General features: G+C 56.8%; 1 protein-coding gene across 3 annotated transcripts in view; it reads left to right on the top strand.

Moving 5' to 3' along the window:
- SEZ6L (seizure related 6 homolog like) overlaps positions 1–24,342 on the top strand; it is a 50,583-nt gene extending 26,241 nt beyond the window's left edge. Inside the window, exons 2-17 of one of the 3 annotated variants that reach the window (XM_040611855.1) lie at positions 5,086–5,826; positions 6,081–6,214; positions 12,334–12,526; positions 13,126–13,311; positions 13,742–13,907; positions 14,791–14,957; positions 15,510–15,704; positions 15,785–15,923; positions 18,518–18,714; positions 19,949–20,143; positions 20,284–20,475; positions 20,697–20,891; positions 21,620–21,652; positions 21,806–21,917; positions 22,177–22,279; positions 22,603–24,342. In XM_040611855.1, the coding sequence (XP_040467789.1) occupies positions 5,086–5,826; positions 6,081–6,214; positions 12,334–12,526; positions 13,126–13,311; positions 13,742–13,907; positions 14,791–14,957; positions 15,510–15,704; positions 15,785–15,923; positions 18,518–18,714; positions 19,949–20,143; positions 20,284–20,475; positions 20,697–20,891; positions 21,620–21,652; positions 21,806–21,917; positions 22,177–22,279; positions 22,603–22,632 (2,978 nt within the window). In that variant the 3' untranslated portion in view covers positions 22,633–24,342. Of the gene's footprint in view, positions 1–4,952; positions 5,827–6,080; positions 6,215–12,333; positions 12,527–13,125; positions 13,312–13,741; positions 13,908–14,790; positions 14,958–15,509; positions 15,705–15,784; positions 15,924–18,517; positions 18,715–19,948; positions 20,144–20,283; positions 20,476–20,696; positions 20,892–21,619; positions 21,653–21,802; positions 21,918–22,176; positions 22,280–22,602 lie in introns of those variants that run through there. The other 2 variants (XM_040611846.1, XM_040611838.1) reach the window with 2 other exon arrangements.
- The last annotated feature ends 253 nt before the right edge of the window (positions 24,343–24,595 follow it).

Here is a 24,595-nt window from a genome sequence, read left to right as displayed (position 1 = left end):
ATTTCTGTCCCATCTTGCAGGAGCAGCCACCCGTGCCAACACCGCTGTGCAGAGCACAGTGCCCCGGGTGCCCTGGCATGCCCGGGGGGAAGCAGGGGCTGCAGGGCCACCTGCAGAGGCTTTTGTGGATTTAGAGAAGCCTTTTCAGTCTCAAACTGCTTGAGGAATGCTCCTGATCAAGATACAAGATAAACCCCTTGTACATCTTGATAGCATTTACTTCCTCTGGAGCTGGTTTAGCAGATTAGAGCAAGGTCAAATGCAATCATTTCCACCAGCTCAGTGTCTCTAGACTGATTGCTTGTGCAGAACTGGTTGGATTTTGGCCGCCAGGACAGGTCCTGCTCTGCCTGCCCTGACCCCCAGCCCAGCCTGCCAGGGCCCGGGGTGGTGGCAGGGAGCTTGGGCACCCTGCAGCACTGGGTGACGTTAAGCAGCCTCAGCTTGTGCTGGCAGTGGGCAGCAGAGGGTGAGAGCCCAGCTAGGAAGGCTCCCCAAGCAACCGACCTGTGCTGACATTTCCTGCCTGCCATTACAATAATAGTTTTGCTAAAGCAACTCAGATTAAATCTACAGAATCGATCACAAATCCCCAATGGCTTATTTAGCACTCCAGTGGATTTAGGTGGGTGGGCTGCACTGCTGTGCTCCTGGGAGTGGAGAAGGGCTGCAGAGCTTCCAGAGATGAGTGTGAGCCACAGATCCCCATGGTCCTGTGCTGGCTCCTGGATAGAAATGCGCGAAAGATGCTTGAGGAATTTCAAACCTCATCTCTGCCCATGCTTACCCTGTAGTCCCTGGAGGTGGGAGGATGGCTGTTTGCATTCAGATCAGCATGGAAAGTATCTTACCAAAGTCCACCCTTATCCTAATATCAAATATGGAAACCTACTGCAACCCTTCCTTAAGGATGAGGATGTTCAGTTCTGCCTCTCCTGCTGTTTGCTTTTCCTAAAGCCTCACTCACCCTGGAGAGGCCATGGGCAAGGGAGCTCACCTCTGCGGGCAGCAACACCCACTCCGTGTGCCCCGCTGGGAGGGCAGAGCTGGGGGTTCCCTTCCCGCGATAGGCACCAGGCACGAGTGAGCGGAGGAAAGCCAGCTGAGTAGGGGGCGTGCGGCTGTGCCAGGGCGGGGGGGTCATGGGGCAGCACCGAGGCGCATGGGCTGGGACCAGGGTCTGGCAGCACCAGGGAGGCAGCAGGCAGAGCTGGCAGCCCACACCACGGGGACATGCTGGAGCACAGCTCTGGTTTGGGGGTGGCAATGCAATCTGGAATTAAGATTGTTAATCAATTCTCTTTCTGGTAATGTGAAATATGCCCTTATTAATCACTGATGCCAGGGGCCCCCTGTGCTTCCATCTCCCTGCTCCAGCCTGGCTGCATTCTTTGCTTCCCTGAAGTACACATTTGCCCTTTACAAACTAAAGCATGTTAAGTATCTCATTACAGACTCACTATACAGAGTGTTTTATTTCATGCTTTGTTAAGGACAGAATCGTTTAAATGCATACTGGCAAAGGATCTAATAAGAAATTAGTCAACTTTCTGAAAGCATAAAATATGGTTTAACAGCAACATCCGTTAAGAATTAGAGTTCATGTGACAAATAACCTGAGGATGCTGGTTTGCTGTTTCTGGTAACACACCAGCTTTAAGGTCTCAGGTTCCTGCAGGAACACCCGGACTGTCCCACTGTGGGCCCAGTGTCCCACCATGTCCCACCACATCCCACCGGTCAGTAAGCACCCTCACCTCCCAGGGCCGTGCTGCCTCCTCCTTGCCTGACAGCCCTATCTTCTCCCGCAATGGAGAAACCATTTTGCTGCAGAGCACTAAAACCAATGAGCTGAGCCTTGGCCAAACCAGCGGCACTGGGAGAGCAGCTGCCAGCCATCCATCCCAGGCTTGGGGTGGGAGACGAAGCCTAAAGCACATGAGAACCGTGGAAAACTTGTCACAGAAGGAGCCGACACTAGCACTGCCTTGGGGACCGATTCCCTCCATCACCCTGTGGCAGGATGCCCATGGAGGCCAGTCTCAGACCAGGACCAGGATGGAGAGGGAAACAGAGACATTCAAAAACAAGCAGAGAGTGTGGGGGTTTCTGGGCTGCCCCACCAGCAGTGTGGGTGGGGACGACGAGGCACCCACCCTCCTTGGGGGAAGCCAGGGAGGATTATTCAGAGCTGACACAAATCCCGTGGTTGTGGATGACATGTGTGAAATGTCTCTTAATGTGCTAAGGGAATCAGCTAATGAATTTGCTGAACCACTGCTAATTAAAGAATTTTTTAAGTCAGGGGAAACCGAACAGGAGAGGCCTGGTAGCCCTCGGTAGCTGGGGCTGGCTGACCCACTGCTGGCTTGGGGCGGGCATGGGCACAGCACCAGCTGTCCCAGGGAGCTGGGGCTAAGGACCAGCCGGGGTAACAGCAGCATGTGCAAGGGCTCTCTGGGACCAAGGAGCAGGAGCAGCTCTGACACTGCCCTGGAACAGCCCGGCGAGAGGAGAGGCAAGCCCACCCGTGGCCGAGGGGAAGGCTCCCATGCTCCTGCAGTACACCCACTGCACAGACCTGGACAAAAATACAGCTCCAGCCTTGGACAAGCAGATAGGGGAAGCTTCATCCTTCAGGCTAACTCCCAGCTTTTGCCTTTCCCTGTTGTGCTCCTTTACCTTCAATTCTTGCCAGAAACTGCTTCAATTTTCTAGAAGATGGAGCAAAGTCAACTTTCAGCAGGCTGCTTGTTTCCCTCTGCGCAGGCTGTATGTGCCTGTCCCTCCTGCCCTGCAGGCAGCAGCTGCCCCATTAGCAGCTAGGATGTCCCCTGTCCCTCAGCGTGTTCCCCAAGGGTGACACTGGGCTGGCTGCTTTTGCTGCAAAGCAACCATTTGGAGCAGCGACCAGTGCTTATCCTTGCACAAGCTACAGCAAGAATAACTGCTTGGTTATAAAGGGAGCTGGCAGGGATCACTGGGACATGCAAAGCCAGACTCTGCCACTCCATTGCCACTGTCGGTCCCTTTTCTTGCTGGTACATGTGGAAGTGACACTGCCCGAGTCCCTGGTCCATCTGGGCAGGTGCTTTCACCTTACAGCGTATGAGCCCAAGTCCTGTAAAGCCCCTGATCCAGCACATCCAAACAATGCAGGGGCTGAGCGTTATGCATGCAAGTCAGTTCTGAGCAAGTGCACACCTCTGCAGAAAGCAGAGCGGGTACCCGAGTGTTTGTAGGATCAGCACTTAAATGTGTAATGAGAGGCCACAGCTGGATGGCACAAACACGCTGGGGGAGCTGCAGCGCGGCTGGGGATCATGAGCAGCATAACAAGCAGCCGTGCTCTGCGGTGTCACCGCCGAGGCAGGTTTAAGGTCCTCTACAACTTTCTTCCCTGTCGGGAGTCCTCTGTGCAAAATACTTGGGCAGGGTAGGGGGGAGGGTGGCTGACTGCATGTGCCCACACAGGGCAGGAGGAGCACCAGCTCCCCCAGCCCAGGCAACGCTGCAGAGCAAAGCCAAGCCAGCTCACTGATCCTCACCTGCTTCCCCATTCTCTGCTCAGCTCTGCCCCAGCACTCACATAGTTAGCTGCAATGAGATTACACTTCTGTGCTTAGGGCTGAGGAGCTAAAGCATCCCGTACCAGCAGAGCCCTTGTAAATACACTGTTGCACCAGGCTGCACTGAGGCCTGCCCGGCATGGCACTCGATGGCTGTGCAGCCGCAAAACTAATGCTAAGGCATCAGAAGCAGAAGTTGAAAGGCATTAAAATCACAGGGTGATGTAAACAGCAGTTGGAGTCCGGGGGAACTGTACTCCTCCAAAGCAATCAGTCAGCAGTGTCCCTGTGTTTCAGGTTTCATATCCAAAAATTCCTTTCTTCCTTTTCATTCTGGTCATACCTTAATTAGTAGAATTTGAAATGCAAAATTCAAGTCAAATTTAACACCGGCACTGTGCTTTTGTTTCAAGTATCTCTAACACTACTTGCAATGAATTGCCCAGGTTGAGCCAGAGGTTTATCCCACTTTGCTGGAATCTGCTTGGAACAGAAACCCTGCCTGCTGCTCTGGTCCTCCATCCCACAGAGACCTGGCACTGTGGCAGGCACATGTCCCGGCTGCCCCTGTGGGAACATCGCAGCAGCTTGAACTGCTTTTCCGAGCAGATCGATGCCTTCATTTGCAGTCGCGAATGGGAGCACATGCCCAGGCAGCCCTGGGCCAGCAGCAGGGCTGGGGACTTGCAGAGACCCCATGTTTCAGGGACTCCAAACCCTCCCAGGGGAGCCGAGGGGGCTGGAATTACAGTCTTTAAGTACTGTGCATTAAACACCTTCCCTGGCAACTGCTGTTTCCATGGAAAATGTTGACACTCTGCCTCTCTGCAGCATTTCACAGAGCCACGGCACTGCTTACAGCTTATTTTACACCATGGACCACAGCCCAATCAGACCCATTGGTGGTGAATAAATCTGTACCTCATGCAATTAAACTCCCTGGCCAAAGCGGTGGCGGTGCAGCTTTGATTACTCTTTCCTCCCTGCCCATCGCTTTGCCCAACACAAAAGGTTAGTGGCTGCCTAAGGAGAGACTTTACAGAAGCAGGTGGTGTTTTGGTGCAGGATGCCAGAGGAAGCTGGTTAATCGGCGTCGGTTCCCTGCCAGGCAGCAGCGTGGGGAAGACAATGGGAAAGAGCCGTGGCCTAATCAGGCACTTTGCAATAACCATATTTGCTGATGACAATTGCAAAAATAAAGGCTTTTCACAGAGACCGAGCCAGAGCAACAAACTCAGCAGGGGCCGGTGTACCTCTCTGAAAAAGTGACCTCTAGATAAAGAGACCAAATAGCAGCTCTGAAATGGTGAGATAAGGCCACTGAGTTTCAGCAAAAACCAAACTTTCAGGGAATTGGTGCAGACTTATGATTGCTTTCCCATAATGAGCCCGTTTGGGAGAGCGGCAGGCATTCAATCAGCCACAGCTCCTCAGGGGCCTGATTTCGTGCCACTGCCACAGTTACAATTTCATGCCCAGAATTGCCCAAGTCCCACTTTTCCCCGTTTTTTTGCAGACGGCGGATCAGGGACAGCGCTGGTCCCCACCAGCCCAGACCCTCTTGCTGTGGATGAGCTGATGGACAAGATGGTCGGCGGAGCTGAGGAGCTCAGGTACACCACAGGTTTGGCTGGCAGAGCCGGAGAGCTTGGGCACGCCACCGCCCTCAACCTGCTGCCAGCTGCGAAAGAAGGCACCGAGCCGGCAGCGGAGGAGGCAACACTGCTGCTGCAGAGCCACATCCCGCCAACACCCACCGCTGCCCCTGACACTGATGCAAAACAAACTTTCCCTGTTAAGAAAAAAACACCTACTCTAAAGCAAGTAAATATGGCAAGGAAGCACCCAAGACCCAAGCCCACCCTGCCAGGGTCCCCCAGGGCTGCCTCTCCGGCCAGCCTGCTGGGCTCCAGGCTCCCCACAGCCACCCAAGAGCTGCATGTGCCAGCAGAGGCAGCGGCTGGGGCAGGGGATGTGGAGCAGAGCCCCCCTGAGCTGCCCTGGGGGGGCCAGGCCACCACAAGCCCCCCCGCACTGCAGATCTCCCCATCCACGCTGCCGCCAGTGGTTCTGCAGCCCTTACCCAACAACATGGGGGATGCCGGTGAGGCTCCGACAATGGCTCCTGACGGCACCACTGTTAACTGGACAAACAGTGGAGAGAGAGAGGTGCATGGCTCTGCGTCAGAAGAAAGCCAAGAAACCACCACATCCACCATCATCACCACCACCGTCATAACCACGGAGCCCACACCAGGTAAGCCATGCTGCCCGCACGGGGCCGGGGAGCGTGGGCATGTAACGGCAGCTGATGGGGAGCAGCTGTCTGCGGTGCCGGTGGCACCACCAGGGTTCATGGGGCTGCCTAAAATCTGTACTTCAGCAGTGGTGGCCGCTGGAGCCAGGACCCAGGTGCTGGGTTTTAGGGCAACGGGAGCACCTGGGCATGGGAGGGGGCTGCTGGGTGAGCCGTTTCCCCCGGGCAATTGCTGATGCACTGTTTCCCCCCAGTTCTCTGCAGCATGAGCTTCCATGACCCTGAGGGCTACATTGACTCCACAGACTACCCCCCGCTGCCCCTGCACAGCTACCTGGAGTGCACCTACAATGTCACCGTCTACACGGGCTACGGCGTTGAGCTCCAGGTGAGAAGCATGTCGGTGAGGGGATCGCCATGGCCCAACCCCCCTGCTCCACAGCAGCAAATGATGCAAAGCACACACAGCTTTGGTTATGGCTGCCCCAGGCACCTGCACTTGCTTAAAAAAACCCTTCCTGGGGAAAAAAGTATATTTTTCTCAGGCCATGTAATAAATAAACTGTGTATGGGAACTGGTGCATCCTGAACATCAGCAACGATCAAAGCATTAAAACGCCATGCAATTAATTTAACAACAAGGCGCTGGCATGCTGTTTGCAAAAAAGCCTTCATGGGAAGGGGCTAAGCCACAGCAGCTGTCTGCAGTATAGCCACTGGCCCCCTGCCCTCACCCCCCAGCCTACTGGAGGTGTGCAGGCAGCCCCGAGGGGTGGGGAGCTCTGGGTGGGCAGCCCAAGCCCCCTCTCCAGCCAGCACTTGCTTTGGATGGCTTCTGACAAACAGCCCCGACAGCAAAGCAGGGCCACATCCCTGCCAACTGAAGGGTAAAAGCCACACCGACAAGGAGGCATTTTGCAGCAAACCCCAGCAGCAGCAAGTATGCATGCTGCAGTACCAGGCCAGGGTTGAATTTCTGTAGGAAGGCGTCTGTGAATGCTGTGAGCTGGCACACATGGGAGCACAAAGCAGTGGGCACGGCTGGTGCCGGTGCAGCACACCCCGTGCCAGGGCTGCTGCCGTGCTGGTGCTGTGCAAACCCATCAGAGCATGGGGGTCTGGCCCAGGCAGATGTGCTCCATCCATTCTCCCTGAAACGCTGCATCCCACAGCCTACAAAGCTGGGAGCGTGCTGGGTAGGGGCCTTGACATGTTTCAAACACCACCAGTCCATGGTGTCCAGGCTCTGATGCACAGTCCTTTCTTGTTCTTGCATTTTTCCCATGTCACCATTTGCATTCAATTAAAACCCATTAAATTTTCTGTCTAATTAAGAATGTGCATTAAAAGGAGTAGTAGTTCCAGCAAGCTTGTTCCTGCCATCCCTCTGGTGGGCACACACAAGAGGCTGACCACCATGGCACAAGTGCCTCCGTGGAAGCAAGCCCCACTGGGGAGGTTGCCCTGGGAGCTGGTCTTCCCAAATTCGCAGGGTGCTAAACATAGGCTGCTCTGCTGCAAATTCACCTCCGTCCATAATCCATCAGGTGACACCACTCCTGACCTCGCTCCATTGTAAACCAAGATTTTAATGGAGCGTAAAATTAGCCTCTCCACCCCCCAAGCTTTGGATTTCACTTTGCTGATGCTTCTGAGCATTGCAGACAAATTAAACCACAACAACAGGTCTGCGTTGGCTGAGCATGGTCTCATCTGGAGCTGGCTGAGCATGGACTGAGCAGCCAGTCTGGCAACAGCTCCTGGGGTGCCCGAGATGCCTGTGGGCAGCTGGGCAGGGCTGAGCCCCCCGGCTCATGGACACTGGGGAGAGCGGGCCATGGGGCTGCAGGCAGTGGTGCTGAGCAACCCAGAGCTGCTGCCTTCAGTTGAGCACAGCAAGCGCCTGCCCATGCCCTGCCCCAGGGCTGGCAGCAGCTCAGCAGAGATTATCAAGGAGGGAAGGGGGCTGCCAGTCCCTGCCCTGCTGCCCCAGCTGCTGCAGGGTCCCTCTGCAGGTGCCCATGGATGGACAAGGACTGATGTGCTCCAGCACGACAGCATCAGCGAGTGCCTGACCTGCGGTGCAGGCAGTGAGCTCTACAGAAGGCTTTTTAACCACTTAGGCGGCAGCAGTGACATGATTTATGTCCCAAAGAAGCTAGAAATAGCATTCATGGCAAGCAAGACAAACAGATTTATCCCCTCTTTAGTTCATGCAAAGGATGTCGCACACAGTACATGCTGATGGAAGAGGCAGTGTAGTGCAGAAACATTGTCTGTGTTTGCATGCAAACCTGATTTTAAGACAACAGGTCCACCCTGGACATCATCCCTGACCAGTGGGGCTGGTGCAGAAAGCTCTGGTCCCACGGTTGGGACTTTTCCCCACCATCACAAACAGGCTTTGCTGTAAGGACTCGTGCCCAGCTGCTCCTGACAAGCCTGCAAGACCAGCATGGAAGGTTGGCAGCCGAGAGAGCTGAACCTGGAGGCATCCCCACCTGAGCTGGCACTGGCTGTGGGGGAACAGCGGGCTGGCAGCCAGCCCCACATGCAACCAGCCCCCAGCAGCATACCAGCCCCTTGCCCCAGGGCTGAGGAATTGGGGCACAGCACAGCGGAAAGGCCATTAATGGGCCAAACCATGGGGTTTGGGCTACCTTTAACCTTTGCCTGCCCTCCCAGGTGCCAGGACCCAAGGCAGTGCACAGGCGCTGTGCCTCAGTTTCCCCACCTGGAAACCAAAACCAATGGCTTCATTCTGTGCTGCTCTTCTGCTTGCACTTTGGGGAGTAATTAGCACAGTCATGTTGGAAGGTGGCAGTCCTAATTCTGCATTATTTCCTACCAGAAGGGCTGGGACTGGAGGTGGCAGGGAGGACTGGTGACTGCAGGGATGGCTCACAGGTCCAGCAAGCAGAGTAAGGAGTACACTAGCCAGCACGAGCAGGTGGTGGATGGTGTGTACCACTGTTTGCCCCTGATGTGTCAGCCTGACTGAGGGCAATGCCCATGCCGGAGCCCTGTGAGATGGCCATTACCTCCTGCTGCTCCCCCTTGTTTTGCCTGGTGCTGATGAACTCTTTTCCATTGCTTTTTAATTACTTCACATGTACAAGAGCTGCAAGCTTCAGTGGCTCCGAGGCTAATTACATTGGGCAAGTGCTGGAGTAACGCAGTGCAACTTCCTCAGCTGCCTCACTGTGATGTGGATAATTGGTTAACATTTAAGTGATTTGGATTTAATTCACAGCTCCTGTAAGGGAGATGGGCAGGGGAGGCCTTGCTGTGAGGAGGAGCGGGGCTGAGCTCTCCTGCCACGATGGTGTGATGCAGAAGTGACTCATGGGGGACTCCTTTTTTCATGTGGCTTTGCTGGGTCTGAACTGGGAGCTCTGGAGGCCAGACCTGCTGCTGGTGTGGGAGAAGCCAGGCTGGGCTGGAGAGCAGAGCTGTGCAGGTGCTGTGTGGCCTGGGGAGCTGGGCTGACCAGGCTCTGCATGGAGCCTGGGCTGGTGCACTCCCCTGTCACAAGTGGTGTGTAGTCTCAGCAGGTCCTGCCTGGCGCTGGATGTGAGGATGTCCTGGAAAGTCTCCCCCAGGATTCAGAATGCAGCTTGGGAAGGGCAGAACAACTGATGGTAAAGTGCTGCCCCTTACGTCTTGCTAAAGGCATGTGCAGGAGAAGAGAGCTGCCCCTGGGAAGGAAGGCGCTGCATGGGGGTCACCTCCCAACGCAGCATTGCAGCCCTACGCTGAAACTGAGACCAGGAGTCCAGAGCCCTGGGGCTGCTCCTGCAGGTGCTGGGAGCCGTTCAGGGGGCCGTGAGGACCCTCCGCTTCCTTCCCTTGCACCCTTTGGAGTGAGACCCTCGCTCGCTGTAGGGAAAATCTGTCCCTGGTGAGGAGCAGGCTCAGAGCCTGGATGTCAGGCATGGTCTCAGGGAAGGCTGCCAGCAAACCTGCCTGGTGCTGGGGGCTTCCCAGGGCCATGTGAGAGCTCGGGGTCCCTGTTTGGCTCGCTGCTGGCAGCCCCTCGCAGCATCCTGGAGAGAGCCTGCTTGCCCCCGCACCAGCTGGGTCACGCCATCGCAGCCCTGGGAGCTGCAGAGCAGTTGGCTCTCTGAATGCTTAGTTAAATTATACTTATTTTTAAAATTCTTGAATCTTCTTGGCAGGAAATAGAATTTCCCTAAAGAGATTTTCTAGTGGGTGAGCAAGGCTGGCAGTCTGAAGCAAGGATCCCTCCTGTCTTCCCAACAGACTCTTTAGGAGCTGACATCGGTGCAGTCTTTGATTAAAGTAAGAACTTGTCCTCCCCAGCCCCTGGCAGGAGCTCACACATATGGTCCCTCTCACAGCGGCTGACAGCCCCTGGCACAAGGCCACTGCATCCGTCTGTACCTGCCGGTTACTCCAGAGCAGACGGGGTCTGAGGATGCCTGCCTGCCTACCGGGCATGGGAACGGCGGGTCCTTTGCAATGACACCCCTGCTCCAGGCTCCTCCAAGCCTGAGTTTACAGGAGAGGGAGGCTGACTGCAGACCAGAGCAGTGTCCCCACCCCACAGCACCCTGTGAAGGGCCAGGGAAATGCTGCAGCGTTCATCAGCTCCCTCTCTTCTGCGTAGCTCTGCCTGTTTGAGCTGCTCCCCTGAAACCCCTTCCCAGCAGCAGAACTGGGGCGAGTGAGCAGAGCAGCCCAGCTGCAATCAGGTGCTCAGAGGCACCTGAACATTCCGCTTTCTGGAAGTGATTCGGTGGTAAAGAGTGTGCTTGATGCTAGTTATCACTGGAGGAAGCTAGCTGGAGAACAGGTTTTTCTTGAAGCGATTTCAGAACAAAATATGTTAGAAATAACCTGTAAAAGTCTTTTCAGTTGTTCAAACCCAGCTTAGGAAGCAAAACTCTGCCCCAGCAGGAGTTGGGGGGGAAGTCGTTAGCATTGTACATAGCCCACTTAGCATCCCTGGGTCCCACGCTCCAAAATAATTCATCCCCAATAACATCCTTTCATTTATTAATTAGATCTGAGCCATCCCACCAGACACAATGTGTGCACACCATGCTGGGGAGGCACATTTTCAGGACAAAACCTGGAGAAGAAGAAATGACCTGGGGCAGGTTGGGGTCCAGGGCATGCGCTTGGCCCGTGTTTCCAACGCGCTGCGCAGCACCTGCGACAGCTGAGGGCTGCTTTTCCCTGCAGTGAGGACCAGAGACTCCACAGCAACCCAGAACACTGCTGCAAAATAAGGCAAAATCAGCTCCTCCTGGGTTAAGAGTGTGGGCTGGGGTGAACCCAGGCATACTCTGACCCAGTGGGGGCTACTTGGCCCAGCCCTGCAGCAAGGACCGAGCTTTTCCAGGCACCGCTCAGGGCTCATGGACCTTTGGGGCAGGCAGGGAGGTACTCTACAGGGTTGGGGTTGTTTCTCCCGAGGAAATCTCCCTCCTTCCAGCAGAAGGTCAGAGGATGCCAAGTCCTGTGGGTGGCTTTGCATGCAGCTCGGGTGGCCCTTGGAGCTGGGTGCATCCCCGCAGGCACGGTTGTGATAACAGCAACAAATCCTTCTAGTCACAACATCATCGGGAGCGCTTGCAATTACGGGCTAAGGCTGTGGTGCGTGCTAAATATAGAGCCCTGGTCCTCACACTTAAGGAAACAAATGATCTGATGAGCATCTTTCTGCTGAAATATGAGCTCATTTATTAAGCTAAATGGACGTGAAATGCAAATGTGAGGTTACTTTTCAGCTATTTCTAAATAATAATTAAAGCTTTTTGAGACTGCTCATTATATGCATTTGCCGTGTGACTCTCCATCCATTCCCTGGTGTGGATGAGGGAACCTGGGGAGGATCCCTGGTGCACAGGGTGGATGGTGAGCACTGAGCCCTACAAAAGTACCTAGTCTGGTTGCAGAGCTTGCCGGGCAGCCCAGCCCCGGCTGGGACCAATGAGCCCAGGCCATGGCCACGCTCCGTGCTGTGGTGCCCCGAGATGCAGGTCTGCTCCCAGGGCTGATGCGGGTGGAGCTGGGGCCCCACTGCTACCCTCACCAGTGACTGATGGCACCCCTCCATCTTTCTCCTGTCTAACTCTCTACCACTTCTACCCTCCTGCCCAAATCCCCGGTTTCAGCAGGGAAGCAGATGTGGGTCAACTTGTGCATCACAGGAGCAACCAGCTTCAAAACGCATCTCAAGTGAGCAGCTCTAGCTGCCTGCACCCGCTGTCCCAGGGGAGAGAGAGGGGGTCAGTCAGTGGTGATGGGGTCCCTCGGCCTCATGCAGGGCACACACTGCTCCATCTCTGCTGAACAAGCAGCTCCTGTCTGCAACGAGCCCCCAGCGTTCAGAGCAGTGCAAAGGGAAGGCTGTGGAGGTGTGATGCTCTGTGGCTGTAAATACTGTGTGTGTTCCAGGGCTGGGATACGACCACCCACTTAGCACCCTGCTGGGTCCCCCACCTTCACCCCTGCTCATGGGTCTCTGCTCCCACCCAGGTGAAGAGCGTGAACCTGTCAGACGGAGAGGTGCTCTCCATCCGTGGGGTGGACGGTGATGCCCTTGTGGTCCTGGCCAACCAGACCCTGCTGGTGGAGGGCCAGGTGATCCGCAGCCCCACCAATACCATCTCTGTCTACTTCCGCACCTTCCAGGATGAGGTGGTAGGGACCTTCCAGCTCCACTACCAGGGTAGGTGCCTCCTCAACGTGGGTGCACGAGTGGGGGTGGGATGGGGTGTCAGTGCCGTGGGGCTCAGCCCCACCAGACTGCAGGGGTGGAAGGATGCTGGGCTCTGTCCCCACAGACCAGCTGGGCTCCTGTTTCACTGCGTGCCCATGCTCAGACTGCCGGCAGGGCCGGCTCGAGCAGCAGCCTGTGTTGTGCCCAGAGCAGAGGGTTCAATGTGTTCAATGTGCACTGATGTCCCAGACCCCATCGCTGGCTGTGCTCCTCACACCCGCCTTGCCCCCTTTCTGTCCCCTTGCAGCAGCTCTCCTGCACAGGCTCAGACTGCAAGTCTATTTTTTTCCTTGAAGAGCTATAAAAAATAAATGAGTTCAAGCAAATGATTTTTAAAATAGAAACTGGGTCTGGGCAAAAGCAGTAACAGGTGGAGTAGCAGCAGCATGGTGGCTTGTCGGTGCTCTGCAACTGGCACCTGGCAGCGAGGTCTGTCCCTGGCAGCATGGGCACATCCAGCACGTACGTCCTCAGTGCTCCCCCCGCTGACTGCGGGATGGCTCTGAGCAGACAAGCCCTAAATTCCAAAATGTGTGTGCTTGTTCCAGTGTTTATGCTGAGCTGCAACTTTCCACGGAGACCTGACTTTGGAGACGTCACTGTGATGGATTTGCACTCGGGTGGAATTGCTCATTTTCACTGTCACCTGGGCTATGAGCTGCAGGGTCCTAGGGTGCTCACGTGCATCAACGCATCGAGGCCGCATTGGAGCAGCCCAGAGCCAATCTGCTCAGGTACGCTCCTCATTAGCTAGCCTCAGTGCTAGGAAAAACTGGGGTCCCCAAAGAAAAAAATTAAGAGTTTCTTTGTACCATGAGTTGAATGCAGTCCTGGGAGACAGTGAAAGCAATGCCCAGCTCCTGCACACAGTGCAGCCTGAGGTACTGCAGGTTTTCATGTCAGTGGCAGCAGAATCTGTGTTCTAATTAGGCAGGTAAGGGAAAGGAAATAGTAGATTTTATGCGTATGTGTGAGTATATATATGATTGCATAAAACGGAGCAAAGCCAAGCCAGGCAAGAGCTTCATGCATTAAAATCTGCTGAGAAGAGCTGGGCAGGCATCAGCAGAGGGGTTCGAAGCCCTGGGTGCAATGCCTGCCTGTACCCTCTGCCTTGCCCTGCCTCCTTGCCCGCCACAGCAGGACTGTGCTCTGTTTTGACAGCGCCCTGTGGCGGGACGGTCCACAATGCCACCATCGGCCGCGTCCTCTCCCCCAGCTATACCGGGAACCAATCGAGCAGCATGTACTGCGTGTGGGCCATCGGGGCTCCCCCGGGCCAGAAGCTGCACCTGCACTTCGAGAAGCTCCTGCTGACTGAGAAGGACAGGTGAGGCTCCAAGAGCCCTGGTGCTGGCCCAGGTGCTGCCGGCCAGCAGTGAGGTCTGCAGTGAGCCCTTTCCCTGCACCCTGGGGACTGCAAAGGTCTTTGCTCTGCCCAACGTGGGGAGCAGGGTGCTTTGCTGGGTGCTAAATATACCAAAGCTTGGAAGCTCCCAGCTGGTCGCAGCTCTCCCACCTTGCATGTCCTGCTCCCCCGTGGCCGAGCTGCAGGTGTTGCGGGAGGCAGCACCGACCCAAGCTTGGGTGCAGCATGGAGGAGACTGCCAGCCAGAGGATGGTGACAATGGTGGCAGAGAAGGGTGCTGGTTCAGATGTTGAGGCACTCAAGAGGCACCACAGGTCTGGGAGCAAAAAGAGCTGCAAGAGGCAGGCACAGAGCACCAGCCTGTGCTTCCCAAGGCCCTGCACTTTGTGCCAGGGGATCTTGCAGGTCTTCTGATCTCACTAGCGGTTGGAAAGATGCAGTGTGCTGTGTCACACCCCTCCTTTCCTCCCCCCAAATACCCAATGCCCAGCACAGCTCAGCATTATGGCACAAGAAACTGCAAAACCCATGCTATCAGCATCCGTAACGCAAAGCCCACGCTTATGGTGCTGATGCTTGTGTTTAAGCAGCATTAACATTCAGTCTGGTAACAGGCAGTAAAGCAGGTTTATGGCTTGTAGTAAAGTCAAAGAATAAAGCCCCTGTTTATGACACAGTAAAAGAGACTTATCTGGCTGGTGAATTTTTGTTTGCACAATTTCTTTAAAATGCCATATTCTGGGAGCACTGGAGAGCGGGTGCTGGTGAGGAGGGGGGCTGTGTCATGCTCTGGGGGTGTGTGGGGACACTTCTCCCAGGTAACGTACTGTGTCCTCCCGTGCAGGATGGTGGTGTACAGCGGGGACACGAACCAGTCTGCCGTCCTCTACGACTCCCTGCGTGCCGACAGTGTGCCCTTCGAAGGGGTGATCAGTGACGGCTCCTCCATCAGGATTGACTTCCTCGCGGAGGAGCCCGCGGCTGCCACATCTTTCAACATACGCTTTGAAGGTGATGTGCTCTCATTTTGGTACCCCTGAAAGCAGCAGGCTGGCCTCAGCCAGTGATCCCGTGCCTCAGGATGTTTGGGCAATTAACAGGGATACAGCTGTAGGAAGGGTCTTGGCTGCCCCTGGCATGGGCAAACATGGTGCTCTGCTGTGCCACTGTCCCTGTGCTGCTGTATTAGTCCCGCAGGAGCCCCACACCTCTGAGCAAGCTCAGTAACGCAGTAATCCCAGGGTGGATTGCTCAGCAAATACAGCAACTGGCAACACAGTGAGTGTTACTGATGGTGATACACAATGGAAGTGGGGTTTGGTTAAGCCTTCATGGCTCAGGACAGATAAACTGTTGTTAATCCTAATTGCCTGTAAAATACGCTGTGGAAGAGGCCATCCGTGCACGGCAGGGTTGGAGGGATGGGTTTCTAGCTGGGGCCAGCAGCAGAGCGCAGGGCTCATCTAACAAACCCCCAGAGGTGAGTGTGTGAGGAGCGGGGGAAGGCAGCGCGTCCCCCAGCCAGCTCCATGCCCCTATGGCTAACGGGGGGCTCTCTTCCAGCCTTCGAGCGTGGCCACTGCTACGAGCCCTACATCCAGAATGGGAACTTCACCACCTCCGACCCCACCTACAACCTGGGCACCACCGTGGAGTTCACGTGTGACCCTGGGCACTCCCTGGAGCAGGGCCCCGCTGTCATCGAGTGCGTCAACATGCGGGACCCATACTGGAATGACACGGAGCCGCTGTGCCGAGGTCAGTCCCTGCAGCGTGGGGCAATGTTGGGTAGTGTGTGCCAACGACGGCTGAGCCCTGCCTGCCTCTTGCTCCCACAGCCATGTGTGGCGGGGAGCTGACTGCCGTGGCCGGGGTGATCCTGTCCCCAAACTGGCCAGAGCCCTATGCGGAGGGGGAGGACTGCATCTGGAGGATCCACGTTGGCGAGGAGAAGCGGCTCTTCCTGGACATCCAGCTGTGAGTAGCTCAGGACCCTGGTGCCTATCTCTGCCCTGCCAGTGCTCAGCCTGCTTTGGTGCAGTATCTCCGCTCCCCTCGCCCCAAGGACCCGCACTGTTTCCCTGTTCTCCCCCTCGGAGCTTTCCTAACCTCCTGTGATGCACTTGGCACCCAGAGGGAGGTCCAGGGCAGTACCCAGTGCTGCTCCCTGAGTTTAAAGCTCTGTTAAACCATCCATTGCAGTAGTTAATTGTTCCTGAGATGGCTTCTGAACTCCTCCAGAGCGAAGCCAGAGGCAGTTGGTGCCACAGCAGCATGCGGTCACGTGCAGCTCAGAGTGACACACAGTGCCATCACGAACTGGTTTGTACGGGGCTAGGAAAGTCTGGGACATCCATGAGTTGGAAACCTCAGCTCGGTCTTTGGCTTGAATGTGATAGAGGCAATAAGGGAGGGTGAGGGGCAGAGGGAGGCTCTGCCCAGCCCTCTCTCCTGTGTCCTGCCTTCTTTCTCTTGTGGGACCAACATGTCTTCACAAAATGCATCAGTTCCCTTCCTGACTGCCACCCTGGTAATGCGCCTTTCGGTGACGTTGCTCGGAAAGCTGCAGGGAGCAGAGCAGAGCTACCAGCAAGCCCTGGCTGTGCTGTCCAGGCATGGGCAGGCACAGCAACACTCACTGCACATGCCGGGGGTCAGAGGGATATAGGATTCAATGCCGGGCTGGGAGCCCTCGGCATAATAATGCTGCTGATGCAAAGGGAATCTCCTTTGATGCTATTTTTGATTTTCAAGAGGGCACGTTTCAAGTAGGGGCTTAGAGTCATCAAGATTTTAAAGCTTCCTGTAAAATCACAAGTCAGAGCTCCCAGTGCACCTCTCCCAGCTTTGTGGGTGCTTGGGCTGAGCAGAACTGGAGGCCAAGCGATTTGAAGTCATCAGACATAAATGTCACTGAGGAAATCATGTTTGACAGAAAGCAGAGATTTACTACAAATGTCAGCTTGCCATGGGGATTAGCTGGGCGCCTTCCAAGAACATTCTTAATAAAACATTTGGGGATCAGCTCAGGCATCTCCAAACAAGGCTGAATTAGTCAGCCAACATGAAGGGCAGGGGTCCTGCAGTGACCGAGCATGGCCTGGGCTCACAGGTATCGTGCATGCACGGCCGGCTGGATCCTGCCTGTGTGCAGGAGCCCAGGCTTCGCTGGGAAAGTTACTTCAGCCTGAAAGCTGATGGAGTGTCCTCCTGTGGGGCCAGCAGCATCTCAGTGCTCTCCCCCTGCCCCTCTTCCCCAGGGGAAGGGGAGGACGTGGTGTCTCTGCCCCAGCCCCTCCTATGCTGACAGGTAGCAGAGCGCTGGGTGCTGGCTGTGCTCCCCAGCACCGCTGAGCCTCACCAGCACCCAGGATGGAGCAGGATGAGCAAGGGGAAGGCGAAGTCTGTGCCCACCTTTGGGGGTGATGTGATCATTTCACCCACACCACCAGCACTGAACAGGCAGCCCGTGGTGGGGCTGCAGGGACTGCAGTGGCAGGCAAAACAGCCTGGCAGCAGGGCTGGCTGCCGGGGCGGGGGGCGGCGGGGCAAGGTTTGCTCCGGGATGTGCATCCATCACCTGCCCTTCGCCTGGGAGCGAGGAGAGAGCCCCTGGTCCCCTCCTGCCCGAGGGGCAGCCGCATCCCTGCTGCGAAGGGCGCGGAGGGGGCTGCTGCGGGTGCTGGCTCTGGCTCTGCAGCAGGGTTGGCTGCCTGCCCGGCCTGCGTCCCCTGCCCCCCCTGCCCCCCCTGCGCCCCCTGCCCCCCTACCCCCCCCTGCCCGGCATCCCGCCGCCCGCCCCGCCCCGAGTGCCCCGCCCCTCCCCGCCCCGCCCCGCCCGCGCCGCCGCGCGCCATCCGCGGTCCGGCACCGCTCCCTGCTGGCCGGGCCCGGGCGGGGAGCGGGGAGCGCCCGGCGCGGGGGCAGAGCTGAGCAAGGCGGGGGCGCCGCGGGGGGACGGCACTTTGCACGCCGTGGGCAGGGTCCGGTGTGGCGGGTACCGGTCCGTCACGGCGCTTTGGGCCGCCCCCGCCCGAGCAGCCGCCGCACTCGGCACGGGGAGGGGGCCGGGGTGAGCTCTGGCGGGGGGGCTGCCGGCAAAGCAGCGCTGCTGGCCTGCTGGGGCCGGGCCACAGCACAGCGCTTGCCCAGCCTGCCTGGGGATGGGACAGGGGTGGGATGGGATGGGACAGGGGTGGGATGGGATGGGCATGGCACAGGGATGGAGATGCAGATGCGGATGGGACTGGGACAGTGATGGGGATGGGGATGGAAAAGGAATCACCATCCCTGGAAGTATTTAAAAACCATGTAGATGTGGTGCTTAGGGACATGGTTTAGTGGCAGACTTGGCAGTCCGGGGTTAACAGTTGGACTTGATGATCTCAAAGCTCTTTTCTAACCTAAATGATTCTGTGAGGGGGATAGGGGTGGGGACAGGCCACAATGCAGGTTCGCTGCACTGCAGTGCTGGAGTAGGCAGTCACCTCGCTGCCTCTTCAGCCCAACACCATAGTGTCCTACCTGGGCTCCCTGCCCAAGCTGCTCTCTAACCAAGCTCTCCTTTCCAGCCTGAACCTCACCAACAGTGACATCCTCACCATTTACGATGGGGATGAGCTCACTGCTCACATCCTGGGGCAGTATGTCGGCAGCAGCGGCCCCCAAAAGCTGTATTCCTCCAGCCCCGATCTCACCATCCAGTTCCACTCAGACCCAGCTGGGCTCATCTTTGGGAAGGGGCAAGGATTCATCATGAACTACATAGGTAGGAAAAGCAGGGTGCTGGGTGTGTCCCCTGCTCTGCCGCTGCAGTGCAGGTGGCAACTGTGACATGCAGCTGGACCATGTCGTCCAGGTGCCAGGTTTGGAAGCGGGAAGAATTGCTGTGACACCAACACTTCTTTCCACATCCCACCGAGCTCCTGCAGAACCCCCCAGCCTCACTGCAGGTCTCTGAGTCAGACAGCTCTGGGGTGTCCCTGTGTGTCTCCCCTCTTCCAGGCTGGCAAGAAGACAGTGGCATTTTTGGTCCCTGTTGGCCCTAGTTTGGCCCCATGCAGAGAAGAACAGGGAAAGAAATTGCTGGAACTGGGGATGCAGGATCCCCTCGCACTCTCTGTCAGGCAAGAAGCTGATGGTACTGAGGCACTGCAGCAAGGTTTCCTCCTAAAGGAGGTTACTGAAGGCAGTCCCCAGGTGGGCTCCTGAGATGGATGTTCCCAGATCACAGCTCCTTACTCCAGAGAGGCTTAGACTACATCTGGAGATGTCTGTTTGCATCGTCCTTTGGTGCAGCCATGTCTGCCAGACTGGGGTGGCTGGTGCCCAAGGAACGGACAAGGACTGCGAAGGGCACTTCTTCCCCACGGCTGCCCGCAGTCTTGCTGCCTGCCTCTCCCTGCACCTGTCTTCCCCTGGCAGACTTCTTCCAAGTGTGTTTTCTTCCCACTGCTGACAGCTCTGGTTATGACAAACCAGATCTGCAATGCAGATCACCTGCGAGGCTGCAGGTCCCCTCCTCGGTGCACTGCAGCACATGCGGCCGAGCTCAGCTGTGGACACGGGGCTGGGGAAAGCAGGGCAGAAACCCCTCACGGGAGCAAACCAGCCGTGCCGTGACCATGGCATCTGCACCATTCCTCTCCTGCTCCTGCAGCCAGAGCTGAGCTTGGTGTTCCCAGGCTGCTCTTTGTGTCCTGACCCCAGCACAGACACTGCTCTTTTTCCATCAGCACAGCCCTTCACCCACTTGTAGGGTCAGGGCTGGGGAGGCTTTAAAGAGCCCGTTACCCACGTGGTGCCCCTTGCCTCTGCCCAGGGGATGCCACCCGTGGACTGGGCTGCCGGCTGTGCCGTTTGTGGTGCGTGGGGCTGGAGGGCTCTCGGGGAGGGACAGGCACTTGGGGAAGTGCTGTGGGTCCACACGCAGTGGGTCCAAGGAAGGCTGTGCCGTGGGGTCCCACTTGTTGGGTGACAGCCAGCATCTCTCTTGGCTGCAGAGGTGTCCCGCAATGACTCCTGCTCTGACCTGCCCGAGATCCAGAATGGCTGGAAGACCACATCGCACACGGAGCTGGTGAGAGGGGCCAAGATCACCTACCAGTGCGACCCGGGCTATGACATTGTGGGAAGCGACACCCTCACCTGCCAGTGGGACCTCAGCTGGAGCAGTGACCCCCCCTTCTGTGAAAAGAGTAAGTGCTCTGGGCAACGCGCTGCTGTCCCCATCACATCACATCACATCGCGTCACATCACATCACACACCACTTTGTACGGCTGCTGGTCCCCGCTGCCATGCCAGGCCTCCCCTCTCAGACAACCTGTTTTCCCCAGTTATGTACTGCACAGACCCAGGGGAGGTGGAGCACTCAACCCGCCTCATCTCCGACCCGGTGCTGCTGGTGGGAACCACCATCCAGTACACGTGCAACCCAGGCTTCGTGCTGGAGGGCAGCTCATTGCTGACCTGCTACAGCCGCGAGACGGGGACACCCATCTGGACCTCGCGGCTCCCACACTGTGTCTGTAAGTTCAGGCCATTTCCCACAGCTCGGCTCTTCTGGCTGGGGGGTCCTGGGAAGCCCTGCCCTGCAGCTGGGACCTTCCCCAGCCCCGTGGGGTGGAGCAGAGCTTTGAGCTACCTGAAAGCGGGATGGGGTGAGATCTTGGGTGCTTCCCTGCTGCCACCCAGGCTCCTTCTCTCCCTTGGCAGCCCTGGGCTCACTCTGAGATGTGTTCCCTTGCAGCTGAGGAGTCACTGGCCTGTGATAATCCAGGATTGCCAGAAAACGGCTACCAAATACTTTATAAGCGCCTTTACTTGCCAGGAGAGTCCCTGACCTTCATGTGCTATGAGGGCTTTGAACTCATGGGGGAGGTTACCATCAAATGCATCCTGGGCCAGCCGTCCCACTGGAGCGGACCCCTGCCCATCTGCAAAGGTAACAGCAGCCGTGGCTGGGGAGGTGCGGGGACAGGCAACTCCTCTGACCCCAACCTGGGACAGCCGAGCGACCTCCGCCTGGCTGCAGACCCCCAGCGGTTCTCTAGCTGGGAGCTAAGGTCATCTGAGACCTGAGTGCTTTTCTGGATTTGTGCTGAGCAAGCTCTGCTGCCCCGGGGAGGGGGAGCAAACCCTCCGGCCCCGTGCCGTGCCGTGGTGCAGGGCAAGCCTTGCTACTTGCTTGCTTTCTTTGTTGCTTCCCATAGCGGCTTGCTCAGACTCAGCAGGGATGCTGTCCTTGGGCACCCACTGAGATGGGAGAGCTCAGCCCTAGGAAACCCTCTAGGTGCTGGTCTGAGTAAGGTCTGGGGTCAGTGCGCTTTCTGGACGCTGGAGAACCCTCCATTGTGCCTAAGCTGCAGGGATTAATTGTTCTTAATTACTACTTTGAGAATAAGTGGAGACCTTGTCTCTTGGGCAGCAGGGCTCTCTGGAGGGTACCACCACCCCAGGCAGAGCCGTCCTGCAGGTGTCTCGCTTGCTCAACCCCCTCAGCCCCATGCACCTGCTTACAGAGACTGAGAGCTTATTAAAAACTGAAAGTTTGCAGCGGGGCTTGGAACCAAATGGGGCAGGGAAAGCCTGGGCCTGGGCTCCCCATGCAGCCAACACCTGCCAGCCAGTCAAACCCAGTTACATAGCAGTAACTCTCCGTTTCTCTTCCAGTGAATCAGGACAGCTTTGAACATGCTCTGGAAGGTGAGTGACTTGCATTTGCTGGATGAGCCCTGTGCAGGGCCCTCAGCCAGAGCCTGTGTGGAGCCCAAGGGGAGGGTGGGGAGAAGCAGAGGCAGAGAGGAGATCACAAGGTGCTTGCAAATGCCAACATAATAGATCTTGTCCTTTTAGTAGCAGAAGCTGCCGCAGAGACATCGCTCGAGGGGGGAAATATGGCCTTAGCCATATTCATCCCGGTGCTGATCATCTCCTTGCTGCTGGGAGGAGCGTACATCTATCTCACAAGGTGGGGTGCAGAGTCAGGCTGGGGGGCTGGTGGCAGAGCCCCCTGGGGACGTGGCCAAGGCTGGCTCAGCATCACCATGCCCTTGCCAGCCGCACACCCTGGGCACGGTCCCAGGGAGCCAGGCATTGAGCTCCCACTCCGGGGTCCCTGGAGTGCTGGTGGGGAGCTGGCATGGGGGGGATGTGGAAGGACGGGGGTGGTTGTACTTTGTTCTGGGGTTGTGCTGTGCAGCCCAGGGACTCTTGCGTCTCCCTCACAGGTGTCGGTACTACTCCAGCCTCCGCCTGCCCCTCATGTACTCCCACCCCTACAGCCAGATCACAGTAGAAACAGAGTTCGACAACCCGATTTATGAGACAGGGGTGAGTCCTGCTGTGCCCGTTCCTCTCTGGGGACCGTCGTGCTGAGGAAGTGCGGGTTTTGCCAGGTGTGCAGCAGTAGGATGAGTCCAGCCATCCTGGTGCTGAGTAACGGGGCAGGAGGCTCCATCCCCGTCAGTTGCTCCCGAGGGGCCCGCTGGGCTCCAGCAGACAGGAGGAGGCAAAGGGGGCTGCGGGGTCCTGGTAGGGAAGGCACTGCTTCCCTGGGAGCAAAATGACACCCAGGGCTTCTCTTGCCGCCTGGGAATGGGAAGATTATCCTGAAATGCAGCTGCTGCCCTCAACTGGCTTTTCCTTCTTTTCAGGAAACAAGAGAATATGAAGTTTCGATATAAGGACATCGGTAAGAGAGTCTCCGGCTGCGAACTTAATGTGCTCTCATAGAACTTCCTCAGTAACTAATCCAGAGACCACGTGGAGTTTGGTTGGACCCCTGGACCTGCTGTTGTCTTTCCTTTTGCCTCTTTATTGAAGATTTTACTGTTTTCTTCACTGTATTTATTCTATTTAAACTGCGATAGGTGTGCTGCAGAGCCCTGGGCACAGGCAGCAGTGGGAGCCGGGGCAGAGCCAGGTCCCGGCGAGGCCAGGGCGGTGTGGGGGCACATGCTGTCCCCCCCGGCACAGCGGCACGGCAGCACGTCCCCTGGCACTGTCCACACACGTGCAGGGTTTTTTTTGCGGTTCTGATGTTGTTAAAAATTAAAAATGTCTCCATTGCAAGAGCCTGCAGTTGATTGCTGGGAGCTGAGGTAGGCGCAGGGTTTGCCACAGGGTCCTGCTGGCACTGCCAGCCCTGCCAGTCCTGCAGCTCCCGGCTCCCCGAGCCCCCAGTGGGACCTGCAAGGCGGGGGCTCGGGGGCCTCTGTGCCACCAGTGCAGGGACCATCCTCACTGTGGGGAAGTGGAGCGTGGCTCAGGAAAGCCGCCCGCCAGTGCGGAGCCCTGCTTGCTGTGCCGGGGAGCAGGGGACAGCCTGGCACACACGAGGTACATGCCACTTTCTTTTCCCATTTTGCTTTGGATGCTGGAGAGGCAGTGACCCAGGACCCACAGCTCTACGGAGAAGCACTAACCAGTGCCCCCCAGCAGCCCAGCCCAGCAGGGCACTGCCGGGGAGCCATGCGCAGCCTCCCTGCAGCGAAGGGGAGCTCCGCAGCCAGTGCCTCTTTGCTCACAACAGTTGTTCCTCAAACACTTGCCATGACCCATGCCAGGAACCCCCCAATCCCACTAAAGGCTGGAGGTCACCCCTTGCCCCCAGGTAGCATCTCAGGGTAAGCTGGATGGACTGGGCTCCTTGCTACCACTCCCACCAGCTGCGGAGCTCCCCTTTGCTGCAGGAGGGTCGCTGCCTACCCCAGTGTGTGGGCAGCCACACCAGCATGGTGCCAGGCAGAGATGGAGGCAGCACAGCCCACTTGGTGCTTCCCACCCAGACCCCCGTGGGTTTGCAGCTCCCACCCGAACCCCCTGGGCTGGCACCTTGCTGGGCCTCGCAGCTGGGCAGGAGATGAGGAGGGGAAGGGGATGAAGGTAGAGGTTTTTTGGGGTAGAAATAACAGGCAGGCAGCATGGCCAGGCTCTGGCACAGGAGACCAGCCTGCAGGGAGCAGAACAGGCAGAAGTCATCAAAGCTGGGCCCATCACAGGCAAGTCCCAGTTCAAGCCTCAGCATCCCCTGCACTCCTTTGCTGCCTTCACCCCTGCCAGAGCCAGACACTGGTGGGGCTGCCCCCATCTGCAGGGACACAGACCCCAAAGGGCCATCTCCTCCCCAGGCCCCCCCATGCTGCCAGCCCCCCAGGCAGCGAAGCCACCAATGTGTCCTTGGCTGCTGATGTCCTTCTTTTGTCCTTGTAGAACAGCAATTGTAACCATGGGAGGCTGGTTTAGTTTTTGGGACGGTTAGTGCATCTCTGCAGTGTACAGCTGAGACTTAGTTTTTTTCCTTTAAAAACAATGAATGTGTGTTTGTAATTTGTAAAGGTTAAAAAAAAAAGAAAAGAAAAAAAAAGAAAAAAATGTGCCAAAAATGTACTAAGCATTTCATTTCCCTTCATACATGTCTGTTTTTATAAGAACAATGTGAAAATTGCTGGGATTAAATATTTTTGAACATGATGAAGTACTTCCGTGGGAAGCTCTAGCTTTCAATATAACCTCAATACAAATCGTTCTGTATTTTTAAATGTCTGAAATAAGTTTGCAGAGACCTGGACAGCAGGCAGGCCCTGCTGCACAGGTGCAGGGGGCTACAGAGGTGCAGGAGAGGCCGAGTGCCGCACACCTTGCTGC

The sequence above is a fragment of the Falco naumanni genome, chromosome 1 (assembly GCF_017639655.2).
Source record: "Falco naumanni isolate bFalNau1 chromosome 1, bFalNau1.pat, whole genome shotgun sequence".
NCBI classification, from domain to species: Eukaryota; Metazoa; Chordata; class Aves; order Falconiformes; family Falconidae; genus Falco; species Falco naumanni.
Note: the sequence above shows the minus strand (reverse complement) of the source record. Positions and strands in the feature narration are given on the sequence as shown.